General features: G+C 46.2%; 8 protein-coding genes across 8 annotated transcripts; 2 read left to right on the top strand and 6 right to left on the bottom strand.

Annotated features, from left to right (window-relative positions):
• Window positions 1-2,601: 2,601 nt before the first annotated feature.
• Window positions 2,602-3,923, bottom strand: BHQ10_004325 (uncharacterized protein; the record flags this gene model as incomplete). Its single annotated transcript, XM_040876679.1, has 5 exons — window positions 2,602-2,680; window positions 2,734-2,833; window positions 2,908-3,184; window positions 3,239-3,407; window positions 3,469-3,923. The coding sequence occupies 5 exons, from the start codon at window positions 3,921-3,923 to the stop codon at window positions 2,602-2,604; spliced, it is 1,080 nt and encodes a 359-aa protein (XP_040732829.1).
• A 663-nt stretch (window positions 3,924-4,586) lies between these two features.
• Window positions 4,587-6,523, bottom strand: BHQ10_004324 (uncharacterized protein; the record flags this gene model as incomplete). The annotated part of the gene is made up of 2 exons (XM_040876678.1): window positions 4,587-5,833; window positions 5,881-6,523. 2 exons carry the CDS (start codon window positions 6,521-6,523, stop codon window positions 4,587-4,589), a joined length of 1,890 nt encoding a protein of 629 aa, XP_040732828.1.
• Window positions 6,524-8,616: 2,093 nt separating this feature from the next.
• Window positions 8,617-9,536, bottom strand: BHQ10_004323 (uncharacterized protein; the record flags this gene model as incomplete). Its single annotated transcript, XM_040876677.1, has 3 exons — window positions 8,617-8,958; window positions 9,054-9,455; window positions 9,507-9,536. 3 exons carry the CDS (start codon window positions 9,534-9,536, stop codon window positions 8,617-8,619), a joined length of 774 nt encoding a protein of 257 aa, XP_040732827.1.
• A 3,288-nt stretch (window positions 9,537-12,824) lies between these two features.
• Window positions 12,825-13,686, top strand: BHQ10_004322 (uncharacterized protein; the record flags this gene model as incomplete). Its single annotated transcript, XM_040876676.1, has 2 exons — window positions 12,825-13,084; window positions 13,173-13,686. 2 exons carry the CDS (start codon window positions 12,825-12,827, stop codon window positions 13,684-13,686), a joined length of 774 nt encoding a protein of 257 aa, XP_040732826.1.
• A 503-nt stretch (window positions 13,687-14,189) lies between these two features.
• Window positions 14,190-15,132, bottom strand: BHQ10_004321 (uncharacterized protein; the record flags this gene model as incomplete). The annotated part of the gene is made up of 2 exons (XM_040876675.1): window positions 14,190-15,049; window positions 15,111-15,132. The coding sequence occupies 2 exons, from the start codon at window positions 15,130-15,132 to the stop codon at window positions 14,190-14,192; spliced, it is 882 nt and encodes a 293-aa protein (XP_040732825.1).
• Window positions 15,133-17,603: 2,471 nt separating this feature from the next.
• Window positions 17,604-17,906, bottom strand: BHQ10_004320 (uncharacterized protein; the record flags this gene model as incomplete). The annotated part of the gene is made up of 1 exon (XM_040876674.1): window positions 17,604-17,906. One exon carries the CDS (start codon window positions 17,904-17,906, stop codon window positions 17,604-17,606), a length of 303 nt encoding a protein of 100 aa, XP_040732824.1.
• Window positions 17,907-19,578: 1,672 nt separating this feature from the next.
• On the top strand, window positions 19,579-20,997 carry BHQ10_004319 (uncharacterized protein; the record flags this gene model as incomplete). Its single annotated transcript, XM_040876672.1, has 3 exons — window positions 19,579-19,639; window positions 19,703-19,882; window positions 19,952-20,997. The coding sequence occupies 3 exons, from the start codon at window positions 19,579-19,581 to the stop codon at window positions 20,995-20,997; spliced, it is 1,287 nt and encodes a 428-aa protein (XP_040732823.1).
• A 134-nt stretch (window positions 20,998-21,131) lies between these two features.
• On the bottom strand, window positions 21,132-23,771 carry BHQ10_004318 (uncharacterized protein; the record flags this gene model as incomplete). Its single annotated transcript, XM_040876671.1, has 1 exon — window positions 21,132-23,771. The coding sequence occupies one exon, from the start codon at window positions 23,769-23,771 to the stop codon at window positions 21,132-21,134; it is 2,640 nt and encodes an 879-aa protein (XP_040732822.1).
• Window positions 23,772-25,433: the final 1,662 nt, after the last annotated feature.

Below are 25,433 nucleotides of genomic sequence, written 5' to 3'. Positions count from 1 at the left end.
TGCTCGAAATCTGTCATTTGCTCGGTTGGTGATCACCATCATTGTATGGGGCCATGTCAGTGCCCGTGGCCCCAAAGTGTAAGGTCCACTCTGGCAATGAGCTGTGTATTTAATCTGTCGATACGACTGCAAGGTCTCAAGCGGAGGATGATGGTAAACCGGACATGAAGGTCGAATGAAGGCAAGCCCTGATCTTAAAGTCCATTGACATTCTTGCGATGAAATGCACATGTCTGAATTCTTGGAGGTATTTTCATAATCGGTGACATGAASGAGCCACAATCGAAAGCGATGATACTGCTGTCAAACATGCTTTTCTCCGCATAGCACGTCGAGACATCCCTCGCAAGGTCGTACTGAAGTGCCACGGTTGTCACTGAGATCCAGTCTGATAAATCATTACAAGATTAGTCTCTGCGTTGCATGAGAGTGTCGTGACAATTGACTTACACTTTTTTCGACCATGTTGCTGTGACAAACTTGTGTTGACAATTGTTCTGTGGACAGTTGTGCCGATTCGTCTCCATTCCCGACAATCAACAAAATCGCTGGGGGTGGACTTTGATCCGAGGATATCTATGCACGTTAGTTGGTGAATGTGTGAAGTGATAAAGCGATTGGACTTACTCCATGGCTCTTCCATCTCAACGAAATGTGGTTGATTGCTACCACATCAACCAAAAGTTTTGGAGTTGATCAGCCGTGGCTATGGAGGGTGCTTGACTATGCAGCACATGCGATGGAGACATGATAAAGCCACCACAAAATGTCGTCGGAAATATTGCCTTTGGATCTGAAGCCAAGGCATTTGACAGTACATGGCACGAGCTCGGCTTGATTTCGAGTGGCAAGCAACCCAACATCGCAGGCCTCGACTAGTCGAAAGATACATGACTGGCGAAACATGAAAGAAAAATAGAAACGAAGACAAAATTGATAGAAGGCACATGTGCCTGTATTTTTTCCAGTTTCTGCTGCCGGGCCCTGTGAAGCGATGTGAGCCCGGCTGCAGACGTCCACAAGGGACAGGATACATGACTGGGCAAATATGAGATACAAAATAAAACCAAAATCTAGACAGCACACTGTCTGATTCGTTCATCACTACCTCGTCAGGCACAGAACAATGCGAGTGAGCGATGTGAGCTCGACCTCAAACACAAACCATCGAGCTTGCTGGTGATTTGAAGATCACCACTACAACAAGAAAGTGAGCTCATACCAGTAGATCCAGGCAATCTGGAAAGACCAAAGCACCGCATCAGAATATTTGTTCTATGCAGCAATGGTTTGGCAGCTCACATACAGAAATCATAGGGTTTGCTGATGATTGGAAAGATGAGATACAGTGGATGTTCCAAAATACATGACTTTTAGAAATAAGTGATAAATATTCAAAGATACAAGACCGGGAAGACATTGGTGGTACATGACTTAAGTTCGGAGACGAGGAAGGGCTGTGATAAAACGAGCCCTTGAGTAGAAAGAGAGAATCGAAGTCAAATAAGAAAGAGAAAGGAATGACGCCAAAGCAAGTAAGAGGTTGAAGTCAAAGTGAGAGGACTTGAAAAGGAAAGACGGAGTCGAGGCCTGGATAGGGGCTTGAGATTGTTGGAGTATAAAGAGGAAAAGAAATGGAGGTCGAGGAAGGGGGGAGGAAGGACTTATTTATATTCGGGAAGAGGCCTCGACGATGGGTGATTCCTCATGTGGAAGCACCTAGAAATCACTCTTCATTTGCCAGTTATCAAACAGAATCTTCACGGGGCGCAATCTGTTGAGGGGGTTGTGGATAATGAATGACGTTTTCTTCAAACAGTGAACAAAGGCGTGTTTGACATGACCGCCGGTGAGAGTCCCTGACTATCAAACACAAAGCTGAAGATTGCCTATTTGGGACATGCGGTCAGAAAGAGAAGGGAAAACCCTAAGCTCATATCCCCAGCCATTTTCACGGCCCTATAGAATCACAGCACGCAATAAGGCGCTTCCAGTGAGGTCAATACACAGCCTGGAACAATCAATGAACCGCTTGTCGAAAGATCTAGATATTCTTAGTAACACAGACAAAGGATCTTGATATGAAGGAACCTACTCAGGTACTGAAACCTGCATGGGAAACGCCGTTCACATTTGGCCCATCATGACTCAGATCTTCACATTTGCCTGGTAAAATGCTTACAGAAAGGGAATACACTTTCCACTGTTACATCTGACCCAAGCGTCGGGCATTGCTGTTTGATATTGCCACAACCAAGGAAATTGCTATCCAATATCAAACTAAAGTTCTCATCAGATTGACACAGGCAGTTGAGTGCACCGATAGTCAGGTCCCTGACCCGGTTTTTGGTAGCACTAAACAATACAGGTTACCTCAAAGTGTATCTCTTTGACTCATACTTCATGTTGCTTAATGATATTACCAGTCCAGTCATATCAAAAGCAGTTGCATATAGAAAAACAGGCATAATCAATTCCGCACAGACAGATATATCATTATGAATCAAATATTTACATTCTTTATCAGACGATGGAGAACGTTGGTGAAACCCGTCAGTAACTGCCTATCCAGGTACCGACAGACTCCTTGATCCCAACTTCTCAAAGCTTCGCTTGACGGCCACCGAAATCCGTATCGACTTTTTCGGCAAACAAGGCAACAGCATGTTCAGCCATACCCCTAGTCCCCAAATTAGAGATATTTCTTGAAGAGTCCATTGTTGTGTTACATACCACGACGATTGATATCCTGCACCACCAGCACCGTAGTTATGGACCAACCACGTCCCTTTTCGATCCTCGATATCGACTCTTGCCCCTCCATCTCGGCTTGCTAAGAGAATTATTACAGTCAGCTCCTTCAAATCATAATCAAGAATGTATTTGTCAGCAGAGAGATAGACTTACGCCTCAATCCAATATTATGCCGCACTACCTGCAAATCGTCCGGCTTGCCCAGTTCAGGGGCTAATTGACAAGCTCTTTGCTTGATTCTTTCGACGCGCGACTCGTCAAAGGAGCCATCCCAGTCATTGTCTAGACGTACGCCGCCAATGATGACACCCCCGCCTAAAGGTCGGGGAAAGACGTGAGAGAATTCTCCGGGTGGGAAGATAGAGGGTTGGGTCCAGACGGACATTCTGGGTAGGGGTTTCTTGGGCTCTGATATCAGGATTGTTTGACCCTGTTGATAGTTAGTGTCGATCGTAGCACGTAGTAGGTGGAAGAATTCGCTTACCTTTGTAGGATGGACCTTTGTATCTTCCACACCACCAAGATGTCTCGCACCCAGTCCAGTACAATTGAATATGGCATCCGTATTCGGAAAATCAGACCGCAAAGAATCAACATGATCATAAGAGCGCCTGACGACTTTTACTCCTCTTTGAAGCAAGCTCGCAAACAACCTATTCAAGTCAGCCTCCACCTCTCCCTATCACAGGTATCAGAAGACAGAAAATAACAAACCAATTACAGTAAACAACCGGACTAAATATAAACGTCACCAAATCCACCCCCCAACCCGCTCCCTCCGGCAATTCATTCTTGGGCACATCCACAATCCCACCGACCAACTCCCCAAACCAGAGCCCTTCTCTCCGCCTATCGTCCTCAGGACCATATACCAGTCTCAACGGGAACCGCTTGACACCACTTTCGGGTGATTCTTTCGCGATTTGCAAGAAGCGCTCAAAGGCGACTTTATCGTATTGGCCGTACTGGTTGAGCTCCGGCTCAAAGGAGCGCCAGTTGGCGCCTGCTTGCGGAGAGCAGTATTCAGTTTGGTTGATGTCACCGGGAAGGTGTTTGGCAACAATGGTGAGGTTGACTTTGATGGAAGGGAATTTGGCGAGAATGCTATGTGCGGTAGTCAGGCCTGCGACGCCAGCGCCGAGGACGATGATGTTGAGTTCGGATGGCATGTTAATTGGTTGAGTCTATTGTATATGTGTGTGTGAGTGTGTGTGTGTGTGTGTGTGTGTGTGTGTAAAGACTACAACGGCTTGACCTGGAAACAGGTTGTTCTAAAGAATTGAGTCTATTCCGAAGTAACGTCGAACTCCGTGAATTGTTGGTATTCCGTCGCTAATTACTCCATTAGCTTCGCCCACATCGGTTACTTTGAAGTGAGTCACAATCTCACCTCTGCTTCTGCAGGTATTAGCAATGCTACCTCAGTCCGACATCGAACTGGGAAGTTGTAGACTCCAAATATGAGTCAATATGAGTCAATAGATAGAATATATCCGATACTTTGAGGTTGTAAGAACTTGCTGGGAACTGGTCGACGTTATCGCTGCTATCGGACCATCCGATCCGAAGCCGGAGTAAACACATCGTCAAGACCTGATTGGCTGAACAGTTCTATAGAAGAGGGCATCAGCATGAAAACACACTCTATTCAGAAAAGCTATATGCAGGGAACAAATGTTATTGGTATAGCTTTGTAAGCGACACGTGGTGAAGAGGATAACAGAGGAGGACAGGAGCAAAAAAGATGTTACGTAGACTAAAGTTGTGAAGGTTTTTGATAAAGATTTGAATTGAAAGTATGACCATAACATTATGTTAGATAGAAAGATGGATTAACCCTGGTTCAGTCCCTCCTTTATAGCCTTGATCTGTAACGCTAACAATTTGGAGTAGTATCGACCTAGGGCCAGATTACCGCCCATATACCAGAATCCAGGGTGTCCACTTGGTCTCCAGATCGATCTGAATTCTCCTTCATCATCAAACCCCCACACGGAATCCAAACGATCTGCAACCGCATCACCGAAGATGTTCCTCGCTTCGGTACGCATGTTCTGGTATCCAGTCGCAAAGATAATCTCATCGGCTTCAAGCGTCGAGCCATCCGCAAATTCAATTCCATGAGGCAGGATTCGCGAAATCTCCTGCCCTTGCTTGATCTTGATCTTACCGTCGATGATCAACTGACTAGCCCCGACGTCAATATAGTAACCCCCTCCTCGCTGATAATACTTCATAAAGATACCGCCCGCATCTGGGCCACGGTCAACTTTGAATCCAGCCTTCTCAAGTCCTTCGTGTAGTCCTGCGTCGACTTGCTTTGCGACCAGATCCGTGACTTGTATTTGAATGTTCTTGAACACTTCCGCCGGAAAACTTTGAATGAATAAATCGGCGTCCGCGAGGGCCGGACCGTCTTCATCAAACAGACCCTTGACATAGACACTCATTATGGCGTTTGATGAGACCACGAGAGTTGAGCTGCGTTGCACCATGGTCACGTCGTACCCTTTTTCGTAAAAGTCCTGTGCAATGTCATGGCCTGAGTTGCAGCAGCCAACTACAACAGCTCGTTTTGTGGTTTTGTCAGGCAGCGAGAGAGCGCCGCTGAATTCAGAGCTGTGACATAGTCGATCTCCAGCGAAGAGATTCATGTCCTTGATTTCGGGGAAATGCTTCTTACCGGAGTGACCCGTTGCGAGAATGATATGGTGTGGGTTGAAGGTACGGGTCTCTTTGCTGCCGTCTTCTTTTTGTCGCTCTACTGTAATCGTCCATGTTTTGCTGGTATCATCCCAGGACGAGGAGGTCAAATTCGTTCTTGTCCATACATTCAGTTCCAGAAACGATGCATAAGACTCCAACCAATCTCCTAGTTTGTCCTTTGGCGTGAAAATCGGCCATGTCGGCGGAAAGGGCATATAGGGTAAATGATCCATCCAGACGGGATCATGGAGGACAAGATGGCGGTATCGGTTTCGCCAGTTGTCGCCAATATGATTCTCGCGGTCGATGAGGAGTGTGTCGACGCCGAGCACTTTGAGAGATGCGGCAACGCTGAGGCCTCCTTGGCCGGCACCTGTTCTCGTCAGTCTCAAATTCCTGGTATCTGCGAGGTATACATACCGACGATGACGACCTGTGGCTGCGTATTCTCAAAGTTTAGTTCCGCGGCACGCCTTTCTTTCCAGTTCTGTCGATTCGGATCACCGCCGTGCTCTACGCCTCTGGGTCTGAAGCGATTGATTCGTCGTTCATGACCTGTCAGTTCGAGTAGTGTTGTCGACAACATGAAAAACTTCCATTGTCCAGGAGAACTGGACTCTGCAGCTGCGCGGGCCACGCCCTCGCCCGATCCGACGTCACTGGTGAACTTGATAAAGAACTCCACGCCATTCGCTTGTCCAAGACCGCCATCAATCGGCCCAAAATGAGGCGTCCGGAAAACTGTCGAGGTGTCAATCTCGACTTTTGTGAGTCGTACACCATTTGTTGTCAAAAATTGAGTGATTTTTTCCTGCCCCGCCAGCGTGTGAAAGTCCCACGAGAGAGAGAGGTGATCACGCCAATAACCATTTTGTAAGAACAATTTCGAGATCGCAGCAGGATCTTTGTTAGTTAGGCCGCCATTGAAGTCTGCGATGAGCTTTGAGGCAATTTCTGCTGCTGTTGGGGTTGAGGATGGGTCTGGTGAGGTTGTGGATGGGAATTTTCCGATAGGGATGTTGACGGACCCCGGCTCGATGCGATCTTGGGAGAGCGTAGGCATTATATTCTGTATTCTACGGAAAATGGAACAGAACGATAGTATATCATGGGGAGGTTAGGTGACCAAGAGGAGAAGAATGAAAGACCGAGCTTGTCATGTCAAGAAGAGGATGCGGGGATGTGCTACCCCAGATCTGCAAGCCCCGCGCTTGCCTCTTTCTAATATGTCCGTGGATGTACACCGTGATACTTAAACAGCAATTATCCATGCTTCAATCGGCTAAGTAGTCGAAATAGCAACATTTTTCATCCCAGGCCCTCTGCCGCCCAAAGTACCTAGCTAGGCGTTCTGTTGTATAATTTGTTCAGTGCACAATTCAATATAAGTGCACAAGTGGAAAAACATTGTAATAGTACACATATCAAAGTGTCCTTTGATAATAAAAACATGCAGCGCTCCACCGCGGGAACGCGCAGGTACACGTTGGTGCGTAGCACGTATCGAAATTTGGGGTACAGATTTGCTGTTTTCAAATAGCTTGCGACACGTATGATTGATGGTGATAGCAAACAGTTGATGGCCTCCCCTTGACAGCGGTTAGTGTTTTGGAGATATGGAGTACAAGTTATGTGGAAAGGTATATATTGGTCCAGATCGGGGATGATGGATATTCCTAGCTCTGTAGCTTGTGATAGAAAAATCAAATCTCCGTAGCAATGGAATTTTGGAAGATATCATTCTTTACCACGATTACCTAAATACTACAATGGGATGCATGGTTATCGTCAATTGAGAAGCAAATGTCATTTATACGTTCCATAAGTACACTCTGTGCTATCTATTTATCATCTTGAGATACGTTTTAAACGTATTTGAGGATTCTTATGGTCCAACACTGGTATTGATCGGGTATGTATAATAATTTGGTACATAGTGCAAACGGCGATATGTATGATTTCATAGCAGAATTATTAATGAAAATGAATAGATTGCTTACCACCCATGCCCGGTCGATGGCGCTTGATAGATCAACAACACCTATGATGAGCTTCTACTAAGATGAGTTGAAAACGGGCGATGGTAGAATCCACTCTGCTCTCATTTTTTCCACCTTGAATCGCTGAACTAAAACAAGAGGGGGAAGGAGTATCTTCGTAATGAATACAGACATTCTGTAAGGCTTATGAAGCCTTCAAGGCGATTTGTGGTTCCTTGAATCCGACCTTAGGAAAATCAGGACGGCATTCATGACTTTCCGTTTTCAATGTCCTTCATCACCCGCACTGAATCGTTTTGTAAGCCCAGAACGATCTTTAGATCACGACGCGTGCTCAAACTCCGGTATGGATAACCATCAGGACAAAGTTCAGATTTTCGCTAGACTTTAGAGGGGCTCTCATCCAATGTTCTGTTCCCGGATTTTTGTGTATCTGCCAAAATTGAAGGTTCCTGTCGTAGCGTTTGCTCGGTACCCAGCGCGTCAAAGACAGTGATGGTGCTAGCAAATAAAGTATCTTGTTCTTGAGGAGAGATATGAGCTTCACATTGTTCAATGAATTATCGCATTCAATCAAGGATTTGTGTAGTTCTCTCGATGTGGATGTTTGAACATGGATCAGTCCCTATATCATCCCGCAGATTCTTGAGGCTCATACAAAGTGACAGACCACTTAAAACATTTATCATGTTGGAATGAGGTTACTATTTTTTTATGAGGTGTCTAGAAATGTATCCATCCTTGGGATGGTTTCTAAAATACAAAGTAATTATTAACGTAGTAAAGAGGCATCCTAATAGATCACCCGCTCGGCCCTTTGCGACGTTCGCACGGGAGTTGTTGAGGTCTTGTACTTATGCATCAAGATGATTGCGTTAAATATTATTACAAAAAGCCTAGTAAACTCCCTGTGAGAGCCACCCTTCTCCAAACCCACTCGTTCTAATTCCATAGCTGGTATTGCCAAAATCCAATGGGTGCCGTCATTGATCTCTATTAAGGAACCTTAGTCATATGCCTCGAGGGAGAGAACTACCAGCTAACCGCCTCAGCACCTGAACGAAACTGCATGAATATTTTGGTAGATTAAACGGGGACTAACGGGAGGAATAAGAGTATGAATAATCCGGATTGGATGCCTAACTATTTAGGCATACTAAACTAACTCCCACTCAATGCCAGCATGGTCCTCAGCGTAAATAGCAGAGATGCCGCACTTTGCAGGATCTACATTATCTTTAGCCTCGCTCCAGTCGACGGCATTGTCGTTGCCCGTTCTAGTCGCGAAGCGCCTTTTGAAGTCGCCAAAGGTGAATACAGTCGCCTGGCCCGAGACTCCAAGATTACCATTAGGCAGTTCTACCACATAACCAGCGGAACTAATAGCCAGCCTGATGTATATCTTGTCACTGTCTATCAAGACCACGGGATTGAATGTTTCTGACGAGCCATCGCCATGCCTGTTTTCGAGTTCAATGCGAAACCTCGTTCGCGCATACTGGGATGCCAGAATCGTAGTCTCAGTTGGGTTTGGGCTTTTAACCAAATAGAGATGAGGCTCCGTCTTGGTGCAAATATAGTAACTGTATATACCTGGTTAGTTTTGATTACAAAGCTGGTGCTGGTCGCTCTTCGGGGCCCGCTGACTCCCTGGAGGAGGGGGTTGAAAACTTGCCTGTTGTTAGGGATCACATCCCTTTCAGGCGGAGGAGGAAGAGGCCATAGTCTAGGACGGTCACCTGAGCCGGTGTCGGGTAGCCATGTATAAACGACAATGCCAGCAAATCTAGCCAAAGGCATATCAGGATAGACTGCAGTATGGAATGCACCAAAGGTGACCGTGGAGAAACGGTACGATTGCGAGGATATGCGTTGAACATCCTTGTAGCCTTTGGTGCCACGTGCGGCTTGATCTTGTATAGCCCTCCACCATTGATTTGATACTTCTTGACTGGCAAAGGTAAGGAGGTACCTGTACCCATCAGGACCGGTCATCTGTTTGATGTTAACTTCAACGTGTATTAAATCTGTCTTCAGAGGACTTACATCAGCTGCATAAGCGTAGTGGACTGGCATGTTTGATTGCTTATTTGAGGTTCAAGCGTGAAAAATTTGAAAAGTGTGAAAAATATTTGGATGTTTTCTTTCTATCGCCAACAATGTTTTTGTTCGGAATACTGAGTTCACAAACTGGGAGGGCTAGAAAGGTGTCCTTTATAGCCTTAAGCTCGTTGCAGAAGACATATTGTGATATCATCACTTATTCAATAGCTGCCGCAACCAGACCCATATTACTACTTGCAAATGATTGAAGAAAAAAGAAACATCTGAAAGAAGAATGCATTCGGCTGAAAGCAACGCTGTGTAACGTTCCCTATTAGAATATGGCTGACCGTTAGCTACCATGGATATAACATGTCAGGAATATACTACTCGAATTGGAAAGCGATTGGTTCCATTAAAAGGCAATATTTCGCAGAGTATCGCTTCGTTCTTCATAGAGCAACCAAACCTGGCATGGATGGAGGATGAGATTCATCAGCAATCATAGCTATAGCCAAGCCGCCCGTAATTGGCTAGCCATTTACCATGTCCCAGACGAATCGGAACCCAACCACGGGAAGCTTTAGTGGGGCCTTTCGGGAGGCGGGAATCGGATTTGGGAACCCCAGTCCAAGGGAGTAACCCTATTCTGTATTATGACAAAGTGATATTCTCCACTTTATTTTTTATGAGAGAATACTCGTCCTACAATACGCTGCTCTCCTAAATGTTCTTGATCAGATTTCGGCCAGTTATATTATGACTATGAGGAATCCATGGTTATTGGTACTAGCTTTCTCTCAATGTTACTGATGTATTCAAACACTGAATGAAGATACGCTGCTATAATGGAAACTCTACTATGAGAACTAGGTAATCTCGACGACGATCCAAGAGAAAAAGAAGGCTACGTAACCCTCGAGCCGGCTTTTACGTTTTCGGTCTCAATTTATATTTAATCCCGCATGCTGATACAATTTACTTCATTTGAAAGGGATCCAACCTTTCAGGGAACGTCAATGCATCTAGAATTGATGATGGAGAATATGGATTTCAACATGAGGTTTTGAATGGCCTCGCAGAATCTCCGTGGACGCTGATACCTTGGTAGTCCGCACCATAGACGGCAGCTAGATAATGCTACATCCTAAGGTAAACGACAAAAAGAGGACCAACGGCGTAAAATATCAAATCGTCATGGGAATCACGTTGAATACTACCTGGACCCCATACTTCTAATGATTCCATAACATGACAGGTTGCAAAAATCCTGGAACCACCGAGAATTGAGTCGATGACCTCAAAGTTGTTTGACAAGTACTCATGATCGAGCTCCGATTCGCATCATTAGCATATACTGGGCGGGCATCTCAATGGCAACCAAGTTTAGGATAATTATGGAGTAGATGTAAACGTCAAGTGCACTACTATGTTTGGAAATAAGCCCCTACAAATTCATTCCTCGAAACTGTAACTCGAGTCACTTCTCTAGACGCGCTTGGGATATACCCGTACAAGGTCTAGACACATTTGAAAAAGCAATCCTCAATCAGGTGTTCCGTTTTGAAGAGTAGTAGCTACATATGGACGTGATGCTATCATAAGCTCTCTCCTATTGCATCTCTAAGATGTCATAAGATCATGACAGCGACCGATTTCTACAATTGATCGGCGAACCCAACCAGTCAATCTTCATTCTCCTGGTTACCTTATTTTCAACGTTAGACCTCTGTAATGCTCTGTATCTATACACAGTCCTGTAAAGGTCTACGTCTACTGTGAGTCATTAGTGCGGTCCATGGTTTTAACGTCTGGTGCACAGGTAATCTCGTACAAGCTGGCTACTCGTCAACGTCATATCCAGACCTATCACCATACTGCAAGCGGTGGTCTGCCAGGGATCCCTACAACCTCGCAGGTAGACCAATTACTTCAGGCTCATAGCATGACATCGGCATACCAGACTACATACCTATATATATATATATCCAAGAAGCATCCTTATAGCCAATACTGTAACTTACTGTTATATCAGCCATTACTTGTTTGATGTGAACATCTTAACTCTTTTCAAAAGAAAAGGGCAAACTTGGGCAAGGGCTATATACTACATTTCATTGTCACGGATAAACCGCTGCGAGGCATTTCTAGTTCACTATGATTCTATCTCTCCTCCTTATACCTTTAGCTATACAGGCATTCGCGGACGAGCCTGGTCCCGGTCCTGGTCCTGGTCCTGGTCCCGGCCCAAGTACTACTTGTGAGAACTGTCAATCAGCATCAAAAACCTGTGATGTCTGCGTTACCACTTTTCGGCCATATTCTTCAGTCGTTCCAGTACAGACTCACACGTGGACCGTGACGGATATCATCTGCAGTGGTGTCCCTCGCACAACTTCATGCTCAATTCCTACATAAGGATGGAAGGCCGCCACAGGTAAAGCTTCCAAAGGTTTCCCCCCACCTTTCTCTCAAAGTCTATAACAACAGTTCTTTCTAATACCCTTAAAGCTCGGAACCTAGTTTTTTTATCCTTGTGAACTATCAACCTTGATATGGGTTTTTCTTTCCCTTGTACAGGGTTTTCCCATGTCGAATCACAAATGTGGAGGTTGGCTTTTGTTTGATGTTTGTGTCCCTAGTCTACGATGGGAATATGTAAATCTTCGTTTGTGCAAATATTAAAATATTCATAAATCCAAAGATACAGTCCGATATATCCATCCCACTTATGATTGTGAGGTCTGGAGATCTACGTATTAAGTTCGTGCGATTTAATATCATCCTCAAGAATTTCATGCGAGACGCAATTTATCCCATCTAAATAAGTGTGGAAATATTCACAATATGTGAACTTAGCTTGATATGTTCCACTTTATTACGAATCAGAAGACTAGATTTGTTAATTACACATCACATTATGCTCAACATGCATCTCGTCAATGTGATGAGTCGGATTTAGTGACCTGGAAGAGAACCTGCTTGATCTGAAAAACCAGCGGAACGAAACTCGAGGCACTTGTCGGTACATACCGATTGAGGATAAAGCAGCTCTGTTTAAAGCAATAGAAAACGTCTCAATCCCACCCCAAAAAGGTAGTATTGACGCAGTCCATGACGTACACCGTTGGCTTTGATTGGGAAGTTCTAGTGGATTCAAGGGATCATTCTTCAAGGCTCCGAAGTCCCTGCAGAATAGGAGGAATATATGAGAACGAAAGATTTTCTTAAGTCTGAAGCAGAGGCTTTCTTCATTGCAGATCTATCAAAGTTGCTACTTGACTATATGAAACAAGACAACTTCCCCGATTCTAGTTTACGATGGACGCAGATTCTTCTCTAAGCCTTGGTGTCGTTGACATTCAAAATTACAGCATGTTTCGCCCATTGCAAGAACCGATAATCAAATTTGCAGAAGAATTGAATGATCCCAGTCTTAACACTGCATTTATAAAGCTAGATGATCATGTGCAATGCTATAAGCAACCGTATGATATCTTCACGTTTAGTGAGAGTCCTCCTGTTATCTACATCAGATCTTTCGTTAGTGAAAACGAGATTGATGATTTGATCAAAGCTAGGTCGGTATACTCTTGAAAGAAAAGGTTTCATATGCACAACTATTTCAGTTTTACTGACAGTTTACACACAAAGTGAACCGAAATTTAGGCCAAGTCCTGTCTATAAGAAGGGAGAAAGCCAGCCGAATGACGAAGTCCGCAAGTCAGAAAATGCATGGCCAGAGCGGAGTCATGTCGTAAAATGCATTGAGAAGAGAGCACAGCAGTTTCAGAACTGGCAGCCTAATATGAAAATGGAAGTTTTGGGTGTCCAGCGTTACCAGCAAAACGGATTTTTCAAACACCACCATGATTCCTTTGGCACTGCTCCTACTCTCGGCGATCGGAAATCGACCTTTAATGTTTATCTTGAAAGTAACTGCACCGGTGGAGGAACCCATTTCCCGCACCTTGACATGCCGGACGATCGTGGCTGGTGCGAATTCGTCGACTGCGAGGCATCGGAGTCAGGGGTTGTGTTTAAGGCCATCGCAGGAAATGCTGTTTACTGGGAGAACTTTGGAGACGATGGCATCAAGTATCCGGCTACATTGCATGCCGGCTTGCCTGTTCTCTCCGGAAGAAAGATTGGAATGAATATCTGGACATGGTTGATACCTTAGTTATAGCTATCTCCAGTTGATTCGCATTGAATCACTCGTTATACTTATCTGAGACCAAAGTAGCTGAATTTCTTAAGTTATTTCAGCTTAGTCTTCAAATGGACCCTAAATATTTTCCTTTTGCTATCCTGTATACTAGCTAAAGCATTGCATAAAATGAGAGAAATCCCTGTAGAGTAGCATCTGTAACTGTAAGCGGTGCCAGACTCTCAATTGAGTTAGGTACTCTTGTGCACTAGTAAAATCACCTGAACTTATAGACTAAGACCGCACTCCTACAGAAATAGTGGTGATATAGAGGTGACATGGACGAAGTCTTCATATCCTTTCGCTAAGAACTAGATTTTGCAAGCTTGGGTCAATTCTACTGAGCTAGAAAGTCAGTATGTTTTTAGCTTAGTCAGAATGCAACCACCTTGGGACTCTTTCAAAAGCTTATAATCATGTACCGAATTTCATCTGTATACCTACTCTTATTTCAAGTAATTCACCGATTAACAAGATTAAACAGACATTCTAACTTTCAACAAATCCTTTGCGAGAATATCTTCCTTCTTGCTAATCAACTCTTCCACATCCCAAGTCGCAGACACATATCGTCCGGCCAGCCACTCCAGTCTCTCCTTCGTCAAAGCCACCAGGGTATCAGCACACAGTTGCGGCGTCTCTGTTAGAGCTGGTTGCCGTTCCAACGGAAGTCTTTTCCCCATGTCAGTCAAGACACCCCCAGGGTGGATAGCAAACGTCAAGACACCATCGGGACCATGGTCCACATCCAGAAACTCCGTAAACCGTAGGAGCGCCAGCTTGCTAGTTTGATATGCCGAGCCGCCCGGTGATCGCAGATGCGCGGCGATGCTGCTCAGGTTGACAATAATCTTCTGCCCTCCACGCTCTAGGATTTGCGGTAAAAACGCGCGCGTCACCAGGTATGGACCCTTGACATTCACATTCCAGCTCTTCCACCATTCCGTCGGGTCACTTTCCATAATCTTTGCTCTTGTTTCGAGATATCCAGCATTATTGATAAGAATGTCCACGCGCGGGAAGGCCTCGGCAATTGATGCAGCGGCTTCAACCACGCTTACTTCGTCAGTCACATCCAAACTAACTGCTTTCACTATAGGGGCAGGCTTTCCTGCACTCAGCGCTGCTTGTTCTATGAGAGGGATTAAATCTGAAAGATCCGATCGAGCGCCGATGCCGATTCCCGCGCAACCTGCTCGCGCATATGATAATGCTGTCTCGCGTCCAATCCCCTTGGAGGCTCCGGTGATAAAAACGTATCTGTTGCTTAGATCCTGCTGCGATGGATCGATGGCGGGATATGTGTCGGTATGAGTCACTGAGGTGAAGTAGAAACCTGGGCCGTGTTTAGCACGTTCATAACAGACGAAAGAAAATGAGGCATAGAGCATGTTTACCAGTATCGATCGATTCCTTCATTGTGAAGAATTCGCTAGTCTGTCTTATGTCTTGGTACTCTAGTATAGGACAATAAATTTGTTGTGGGAGTTGTAGAAAAGAAAGCTATTCTTACGAGACGATTATTAATTAGAAGTATAGATAACGAATCTTCGACCCACTTAATAAGTACAAAAGAGTTTCTGTGTGGTATGATCTAGAGCAGAAGAAAAGGATGTCAAAGAACTGCTTAGAGACGCGAGGCTACGTATATGTATTTTACTTAGGGCAGTTATTCAATGTTCGTACACACCCGCTTGGAATGGAGTGAATGTTGAATTGCCGCCAGGTGAAAGGCACTGCAGTCATCACGAGCTATTGTTGCTTAGTAATTATTGGGTCTGATTGAAATAACAGATTAACAGAACATAAAAAAGAAAAAGATACGACACCTGTGTGATTCGAACACACGCTCCCGAAGGAAATGCCTGACTTAAGTATAGCAGGGCATCGCTAACATGAATTAGTTGATGAATATGAGCATAAATGACATCATATCTTACCGTTAACCACTCCTATTGATGGATTAGTGACAAATTGAAATTACATTCGGAGGTGTTACCGTACCGCCAAAGTGCCCCGTTGACACCAAATGAGATTATTTCGCCTTCAGCTCACTGCTAATAATGATAGAATATAAAAATGAAAAAAATACGACACCTGTGTGATTCGAACACACGCTCCCGAAGGAAATGCCTGACTTAACCCAGGAGGTATAGCAGGGCATCGCTAATATGAATTAGTGATTTATTGTGAAAACAAGCAGTGTGAAATCTTACCGTTAACCACTCCGCCAAAGTGCCTTGTTGAAACCTAGGTTAATTCATTCTTCATAAACTCACCTTTCTTGTTGCTAAGGGTAAGATTTATTGACCGCTGTTAATACGAGGTCAAGCAGACAGATAGGATGTCGAGAAACAAAGTATCTGGATCTGTATTTCGACGGCCTGAACAGAATACTCGTACAGGGGACGTGGTTTCGTAGTGATCTCGTAGGAAGGGTCAGCGCCATGAAGGCATCTGATGTGCTCAGCTTTGGATCACTGAGTATGACCGGGAACTTATGTAAGTGCTCACTGATCTGATGCTCAGTTCTAGGAAAGCTCAGGGGCGTCAGAAAAAATCAAGTACATGGGTACACTGGTAAATTTTATATTTTTATATTTACATATATCGACGATCTATCTAGGTCAAGGTATCCAACCGAAAGAGATGTATTCAATCCAAATCTTCTAATTGCCTTTCACGTATATATATATGCGTGCTCGGAATGACCGTACCGAATCGACTACTTTCATGAGATTGAATGCCGATGTCATTGGCAGACTCCGACACCTCATACGCAATTCTCTTCGTTCTTTCCACACAGATCCGCGACGGAGCTCACGTCTGTCTCAAAGTCTTGAGCAGCCCGAGGATGAGATGAACTTGATACCAGTATTGGTCATCCAACCCCCGTCCACAAGCTGACACCTGTACAACAATATTAAAGACAATGCTGCATATGAAAAAGGGGGCAGTGATTTTGCACTACCGTTGGCATCGGTGCTTAATTGCCAACATACTGGGCGCCCTTAATGGCTTTTGACTGTATGCCTTTGGGGTGTAGAGCTAGCTAGACGCAGTGATTGCCTTGTAAATATCTCCAGCAACCAGGGACGGTGGCCACTAGATTTATACGTAGAAACCGTAGATAAAATCATGGCATAATACAAAAGCATGCGGGCCTGGAAGAAGAGCTCGTCGCTTTCTTCTGCAGCGTCGTCCATGTACTCTTGCGAGAGCGATACGTGATGAGGCCATGCCGCGATTGTGTTGTCGATGGCTTGTATATGACTGTCTCGTGCGTCTATAATCCAGGCGATTGGCAGTATGCGACCAAACATACGCACTGCATCGATCCGATAACAAAAGGATGACCATGGCCGACCATTATATATTCTTAGATCAAATTCGGCCAACGAGGCAGGCTCGGACATGTCGCCTCCTTTAGCATATAGCACCTCATTGTGCGGAAGTAGGGTACGAGGTTCGACATTGTGGCAGCGCTGCCATAAAGCCATCCATCCATCACATACAGATACCACCAGGTTCTTCGCAGACTTTATTCGTATACTCTAAATTGACCTCCATTAGCGGTGGCGAATTTTGTGTTGTGCAGTCCGATTTCCAATGCCAGTGTCACTGCTTCGGGGAGTATTTCGTCAGCAAATATAATCTGACTCCGCGCGTGTTAGACGGTCGCAGCATGCAGACGGGCTTGGACGAGATGACAATGTCTCATGTTTCGATCGATTGCTCGAGAAGGCCTCGAGTGCTGCGGTCCGGTTTTCTTCGGCCATGAGTGAGAATGAATAATGATTTCCTACAAATTAGACGACCTAGTCTGAAGTACATTTGTTTGGGGACTAGAAACGGGCGAAATGCACAGAAACTGGCATAGTATAAGGTGACTAGCCCATTCTCATCTTGATCCGCGGCTTGGGAGTGGATTCCACAAGCAGTCCCAGATTGCAGTCATTTTCAGCGACCACGGATGGCACAATACCGCCGGCGGCGGCTGAGATACTCAAGGTCACCGGGCTGTTTACAAGAAGAGTCGTCCCATGCGAACTTAGGCATTGCGAGTCCGCGGTATTGTCGCTGCTGGTGGGTGGTTGAAGTTGCTTGGTAGCTTTGGAATTCGAGGTGCGAGGTCCCCGTTTGAGTCGACGGCGCGATGGGAGGTAATCGGCGCATCGCAGACAGTCCGGCATGCCTCTATCGCAGCGAATATGCCTGCGCCGACACTTTAGACATACTAATGCAGCCGGCCAGTCTATGACTAACCGCGTTGAAAACAGTCCTCACAGCCAAGTTGTCTATTGAGGGAACGAAGACCTGCTTGAACCAAGCACACGAGGATTCAATGTTGTAAACATGGGATCCCACAAAAGAGAAGAATATAATCATTCACTCATTCCCCGTTACTTACTCTCTCGCGTTAGATACTAGTAATGCCGGCCAGCGAAGCCTATATACGTGCGACAATTTATGCGCGAAGGGACGAAATTTTTAATACAGGATGAATACCAATTCTCATCGTCGCTATAAGGGTTGGGGATACATCAATAGGAGATTACAGAAACGATTCAGGACATAAGCTCCCAGGCAGTAATAGATTTGTAAATTGTCTGAGACGTATGGGATAACTGACATTGCCGTGAAGAAAATATCACTGCGCTATCACTCAATACGCACGAACTCGAATGCCAAATGGGCTCTATGACTAGAGAGATCCTAAATCTTGTTACTCGTGAACCAAATCGAAAATAATGCCAAAAGAGTATAAATATTGTACTTTAACACTGCCACAGTTGACATACTCTGTTTCTAAATTCAGGCGCCGTTTATTCAGCTTGTACCCTGTCGCATGAACCTTAACTCTTGTACTCGATACCTAATCAGCACCATTACTCATTATTGTTCAGTAAATTACTATTCTAAGACTGAATAAAGACCTAAAACACCGTCTTCTTCAGCTGGTCATCAGGCGTATTCAGCCATGAGACTGCCATGGTGTCTAGCAAGGTTTCCACATGGCGCCCAGCCGTACTCCGATTAGTCATACATACAAACAAGTTACGTACGTAGCCAAAACAGAGAATCTCACGAGTCCGATTCTTTGCATAAGTTTAGCTGCGTAGTTATACAAATCAGAGACTTTGCATCAGCACGTTCCCCAATCTCCCATCTCGACAAGTCAAAATAGATTATTCCCAGCCGATCAATTCGAAGGCGTTCATGCTCGTCGAAAATAGTCCCACAGACAACAGACTAGTCCCGGGCTATGCCGCAGTGGACCACAAAACCCCTCCCAAGATTCAGGCTTGACTCCGAGAAGGGCATGGGGATTAGAGCCCCTAGGACACTGGGACGGTCCAGGGATACCCACTTAGCGGGCCCGTCTAGCTGATATTAGACAGACTCGTCACATCTCAGCGTTTCTAGCAGCCTTTAGCAGCGAGTCTAAAGACGCATCTTTCAGCTGAATGGCACCAAGCCACGGGTCTCCACGCATTGACAAACATGCATTCAACCAATGAGTTTGCTGGTTATTAGATCAGCGTCGATTCATCGATTGCCGATCAGCTCGTATCGAGCCATTTTCGAGTCTTTGGCTTTGACTTTTTTGAGCCCGAAGAGTAAAAAGATCGAATTGATCGTATGAACGATGGGGAATTCTCCGCAAGGCGAGGCCCGCACGGATGATGATGGTTTGAACTTTGAACCGTGCGTGGGTTAGTACATATGTACTAGCCCATGATCGGGTGTACAAATAGCGGACTGTGCCCTGGTGGGAATCTATTTAATTCTCATGTATACAGAGTACATATTGTGGATCGAAACATAATAATAAAATAGGCGAACCAAGGTTCAGGTCTCACGATGGGCAGCATATCCGAACCAAAAGTCTCCCTAAACAAGCGCCTCATCGTCTGCTGCGATGGTACCCTCCCTTCCAGCCCTAAAACCTTCCATGTTTTAATTAAAGCTAACGATTCATATGTAGGAACATGGGAAGATGGCAATAGCGAAGAAATCAACAACCCGCTCAGCAACATAACCCGCATCGCACGCGCCATCAAGCCGCACGCCGAGATTATTGTCAATGGCGTCCGAACCATTATCCCGCAAATCACGTATTACCAAAAGGGTGTCGGGACGGGTGTTCTGGATCAGTACCTCGGCGGTACGTCTCGCCCCCCCCACAACAACGCTTCATAGATGTTTGTGAACATAAGTATTGACAGAGGTAAAGGATTGACTGGCGTCGGTCTAAGCGCCAACGTCCGCGCTGCCTACGCCTTTTTGGCGGAAAACTACGAACCAGGCGACGAGCTCTTCTTCTTCGGCTTCTCGCGTGGCGCCTATACCGCGCGCGCCATAGCCGGTCTGGTCGCTGACATGGGTCTATTGACTCCCCGCGGCATGGACAATTTCCCCATCATCTACAACGATTACTACAAGCTCAAAAAACTGAGTTATGACGACGAATCGCGGCGTCAGCTCGGTTTCCGTGACCATTTACCCCGATTCACAATCCGCATGATTGGCGTGTTTGATACAGTGGGGTTCCACGATTTCAAATTTACGTCGAAGTTGTTTGGGGAGAAATTTGAGTTGCCCAATACAATCCTTTCGCCGGATGTGAGGTATGCGTTTCATGCGTTGTCGTTGGATGAGCGACGCAAAGCGTTTACGCCGACGTTGTGGCATACGCCGGAAAAAGTGGAGGAGCAGGAGTTGTTGCAGGTATGGTTTTCGGGTGCGCATGCGGATGTCGGTGGTGGAGAGGAGGATCCTCGACTGTCGGATATATCGCTTGCGTGGATGATTTCGCATGCGAGTAAGGATAAGCAACTGGAGTTCGATTTGGAGTATTTGTTTCATAACCCGGCGCGGCAGCTGGAAGAGGCGGCTATAATACCATGGGCAACGAGTTTGGGACAGGAGGAGGTATGGTCTTTTGCGGTGTATATGGAGGCGTTTGTGTTTGGAAAGTGTAATCGGACGCCGTTGGATTATTTGGATGGGAATGATCGTGTGGGTTACACGAATGAATGGATTCATGAATCGGTGCGGGATCGACAGCTCAATAAAGTTCTCGAGATGGCGACGACCGGCCAAAAGGCAAAGGTATGGCCGAGCAAGGTTGTTGTGCGCAGCGTGGAAGGGAAAGATGGCTCGAGACAGTGGTTACTCAAGACTGGCAAGATTATCAAAGAGGTCGAGGCGACAGGGGCGGAGTTGTTCCTCAAGGGCCGGATTAGGAAGGTTAGGGCTATTCAGATTGATCCTGCTTGACTTGACCACTGCTTTATTTCTTTTTTGGTAAAAGTCCAGCGTTCATTGTCATATCAAATCGTAATAATCGTCATCTACATTTCTATATACAGGGTATTCATCTATGTACCACTTCCGTCAACTGAATCGTCTCCTCATGCTTGGTCGACGCCCACACCAGCCTCCCTTCCTCTGACTAAGGCTAACAGACACTGTCCAACACCCTCCAAATCACCCAGCAATCCCACATGCCCTCGCTCACTCCTCACAAGACCATGCTTGATGACCCTATACCCATGCGGCAGCATAGCCGCCGACGCCAAACAGACGCCATCACCAGCCGCAAAGGCAAGATTATCGTACGCATCCGTTCGCTTGATGTCGTCGCGCGACGCAACTCGCGCGCCATATACCGTCGGCAAAGCCTTGGAATACATAACAGCAAACGGCGGGTATCGATTCGCCTTTTGATGTGCTTCGTCAAACGCAAGTTCCTGTCGGAAACGTTTCACTTCCTTTAGCGTGCGATCCAGGTATGCGAGCGCTTCCTCCCGTGGGATCGTGCACGTAGCTGCAGCCGCGTTTCCGCCGCCGGTGTTCATATTCGAAGGAATACTGCTGCTGCTGGTTGTTGCTTGGTTTGTGTTTGTTTCTGGTGGCGTTTTTGCGGTGTTAGGACCTAGAATTCCGCCGGCTGCTCCGCCTGCGATGGCTGCAGCGCCGCCTTTGGATTTGTTGTCGACGGGTATTTCTTCGTTATCGCTTCCACCGGGCGCGTTTTCACGTTGATCCTTTTCGCGTGATGCACGCGGTGCTGCATTGGATGGGACGGAATTCGACTTGCTGAGTTTCATGGAAAGTCTCTTCTTGCCCAGACCAATTCTCGGCAGAGTGCTAAGCGAATTCGGCAGATTATCCATAATTCCTTTCTTATTGTTCGTCTCGTTGCCCGCTGGTGGCAACGGTGCCGTAATGCAAGGCGACAAGGCATACTTGTCCCACGAATTCACATCAAAGAAATCCACCAAATAGTCCTCTTTAGTGTCCTTGTTGATAAAACATCTCCCGTCATCCGGAAGCAACGCATAACTTGTGCGAATCGTGAAGTTGACCTGCGCAGTGAGAACCTTGGAGCTGAGCAGCACTTCGTCGCCGTTCCGTAGAGGTCCGAGAATATTCACGCAATGCTGCGGAGTACCCGCATACACAACGCCAGCAAAAAGTTCAGGTCGCTGGTTGACAGCGTGTCGAGTAATCAAACCCCCAAGACTGTGGGCAATCACATACGCGCCTCGTTTTTCTGCAGGTACTCCAGGCGCATTGCACGGCAATCCTTCCAAGAATTTGATGAGTCGTTTCGACAGCAAATGCGGACTCAATCGCCAATCATAACCATAATCCCAAACCCGTATATCGCCATTCCGGGACTTTTCATGCTTGTTCAGTCGCTGCAATAAACGTCGACAAATATCCACGGGACCAATATGTGACAAGACTTCTCGTGCGATGATGGTTTCTTCCATGCGTTCTTCGTCTTCAGGAGACAGTCCAACCTCGAGATCGACTTTGCGAATGTTCAAGCCGACTTTCATGGGTACCCAGAGTTGTCGATGGGGTGGCTTCGCAGATCGAAGGATTGAGCCTCGATAGCCGCCCATGACGACGACGTCGCCAGTTATATGGGCGGCTGCTTGGTCCAGAAACGGGTAAATCGTATTCGATCTGATATTAGGTTTGCTACCATTGAAATTCGTTTCGCTGCCATTGACTTCCGGCGCTCCATTCATCCGAGCATCTCCCGGTTGTACACCCTCTTTTCGTTGATATTCTCCTAGAAAACGACCAGGATGCCACTCATGTCTGAAATCCGGGAGATTGAAACTCGGCATGCTGAAAATTCTGCTGCTCGAGTCTTGCAGACTGTCCTTGATCGCTTTGTAGCGACTGTTTACCTGCGAGTGGACATTCTCATAATGTGGTCGATGCTCCAGCGTCGACACCCGTGACAGACTTCTCACGTATAAACTTTCATCGGATAACGACGGCCGCACACTCAATGGAGGACGTTTCTTCGTTATCGGGTATTGCTGATAGGAATGCGTTCTGGTGTTTTCTAACGCGCCCAATGCCGCTAGCCCGTCGTCGTCGTTATTTGAGTGTATCGTACTCGACGATTTGGAAGCTACGGTCGCCGTGTTACTGTCGCTAACGTGTCTAGGGCTTCCCTGCGGCGTACTCGACGACCTCGACCGCAGCGTCGAATCAGCAAAATTAAATTTCGTAGACGACGAACTATGCCGACTCGGCGTTAAGCTGAAATCTGGCAACAATTTGCGCAGGTTTATGCTATACCCAGAATCACCAGACAACGCGCGCCTTCTCCCGGAAAGGCTCGACAGGAGCATTGATCTTGTGAATGAGTGTCGATTGTTTTTGAGCGCATTCTTCTCAAGTTTCCGCCTCTCGACTGCAGGTTCTTCAATAGTCTCCGGCTCCTCGAACAACTGCGGCTGATCCTGCGCGCCCGAAGTCTCATCTGGTATCGCATCGAAATAACCGCCCGATCTTTCAATAGCGCGAGTCTTCTCTTCGGCGGGTGTCTGGCGCGCCTTCATTCGGCTCTGGACTTGACTGATGCTGACTCCCAGCACATCATTGACCTGATCTTCATCAGCTTCGGCGTTATCGATCTCGTCGCCGCTGCTGATCAGCCCCTCGCTACTGGAGTCTGACAGTCTCGGGGATTGCTGATCCTTGTCGCTGTCGGGCAATGCGATGTCTGACTGGGTAGTCATTTCGTGTAATTGTGACGGCGGATGCTCGACAGGCAGTTTTTCGCTGTATGTCGCTGTTGAAGCTAATTGTTGGGTCTCCATGGTTATTGACCCCGCTGACTGCGACTGTGACTGCGACTGCGTATATCCAATGGAAGCACAACGTGGATGGAGGAGTACAATATAGCCATATAGACGCGCGATCTACAATCGATATGCCCAGAATGCAAATACAACAAAGAATATACACAAACACAAAAATAGTAGTCAATGTACAAATATTGAATGTATACAGAAGTAGAAAAAAAGAAAGAAAAAAAAAGTCCGACTGATCAGAGCTGACAGAGCGACGGAGAGTAAGCACAGCCTAGATAGCGGATCCCCGCCATTCCGCGCTGAGCCGAAGTCAATCGTTCGTTCCTGGTATGCACAGCCGATTGAGTTTCATTCCAAGATGATATACAAATTACGAAATTACAACACTTGGCTATATAATACTTGCGTATACACTACGATAACAACTAGTAGAACTAAAAAGCTTAGTTGCCCCGATCTTGGCCGTCAGATCGTATCGAGATATGACGCCATGGTGCATTGGCGTGATGTATTCCAGGTTCTTTCAGCGCTTCCAGTGCTTTCAAAGCAGAGATCGAGCCTATATACACAGTATGCATCGGTAATCGAGTCAATTGCGAAACATCGAGTCGACAAGGAAGAGAGAAAGAAAGGCAGAGGTCAATGATGTAATGACGTCATACATGGAAAACTTTACAAGGCTGCCGAATTAGGAAGGCGGTGTGTTTAACATCAATAGGGGAGGGGAGTATATCTACACTGAAATGACTCATTTTCTGGTGTATGAATTAATCTTATTTTTGGTCTACCATCATGCTGGAGGCCACATCTGCGGGTGGCCATATAGCAGATAAGTGGAAACCACTGGCTGTGCAGGAATTGCTTGACGCGGGAGGCTTACTATGTAGTACAAAAAAAAAACACTGGATTTATCATTTGAGCCGCTGTAACTGGTCAGATCATCGATGCAAGAGGCCGTCCCCCTGTGGAATACCTCGGAGCAACTATGATCCTTCCCCGGTGTATTTACTCCCTCACAACTCAGGACAAGTTGCTTTTTGAGCGATATCGACAATTGCATCAAATACAGCCAGGTATGCGTTCAATGGGCCAGACAGCAATCCATTATTGGCTGAGAGTACTCAATCTCCCTAGACAGTCGCAAGCCTCCTGGCACCGAAATCGTCTCCGCGAGGAGCTCCAAGAACACCGCCATGCAGAAGCAGGCTGGCCCAAGCTGAGCGAAACCGCAGATGTTCTTTTCTCGGCCAAACGAGCTCAGCATGATGGATTTCCAATTCGCTCACTGCACAGCCTTGCTGGGATACGCGTGGCACCAGTATATGTTTACATGGTCGCCAAGTACACGTCGCGATGGCTCTTTTTCAGAGCTGCAGCTTTTGCCTGTCATGCCAAAAATTATAGCTCTGTCCGTGAAGTCATCAACCCAATCAAGGATCACAAGGTGGCTGAAGTGGCCAGCCGCCATCAAATAGATCCACAGAGATTCCAGCGAGCTTGTAGGCAGCTCAGGCAAGTCTGGCCGCTTCTTCCCTAACGAGCGTGCCTGATAACGACATATCTGCATGTTAATGACCCTGGATGCAG

The sequence above is a fragment of the Talaromyces amestolkiae genome (assembly GCF_001896365.1).
Source record: "Talaromyces amestolkiae strain CIB chromosome Unknown scaffold7.1, whole genome shotgun sequence".
Classification (NCBI taxonomy): domain Eukaryota; kingdom Fungi; phylum Ascomycota; class Eurotiomycetes; order Eurotiales; family Trichocomaceae; genus Talaromyces; species Talaromyces amestolkiae.
This window is presented reverse-complemented; position numbering and strand designations above follow the sequence as displayed.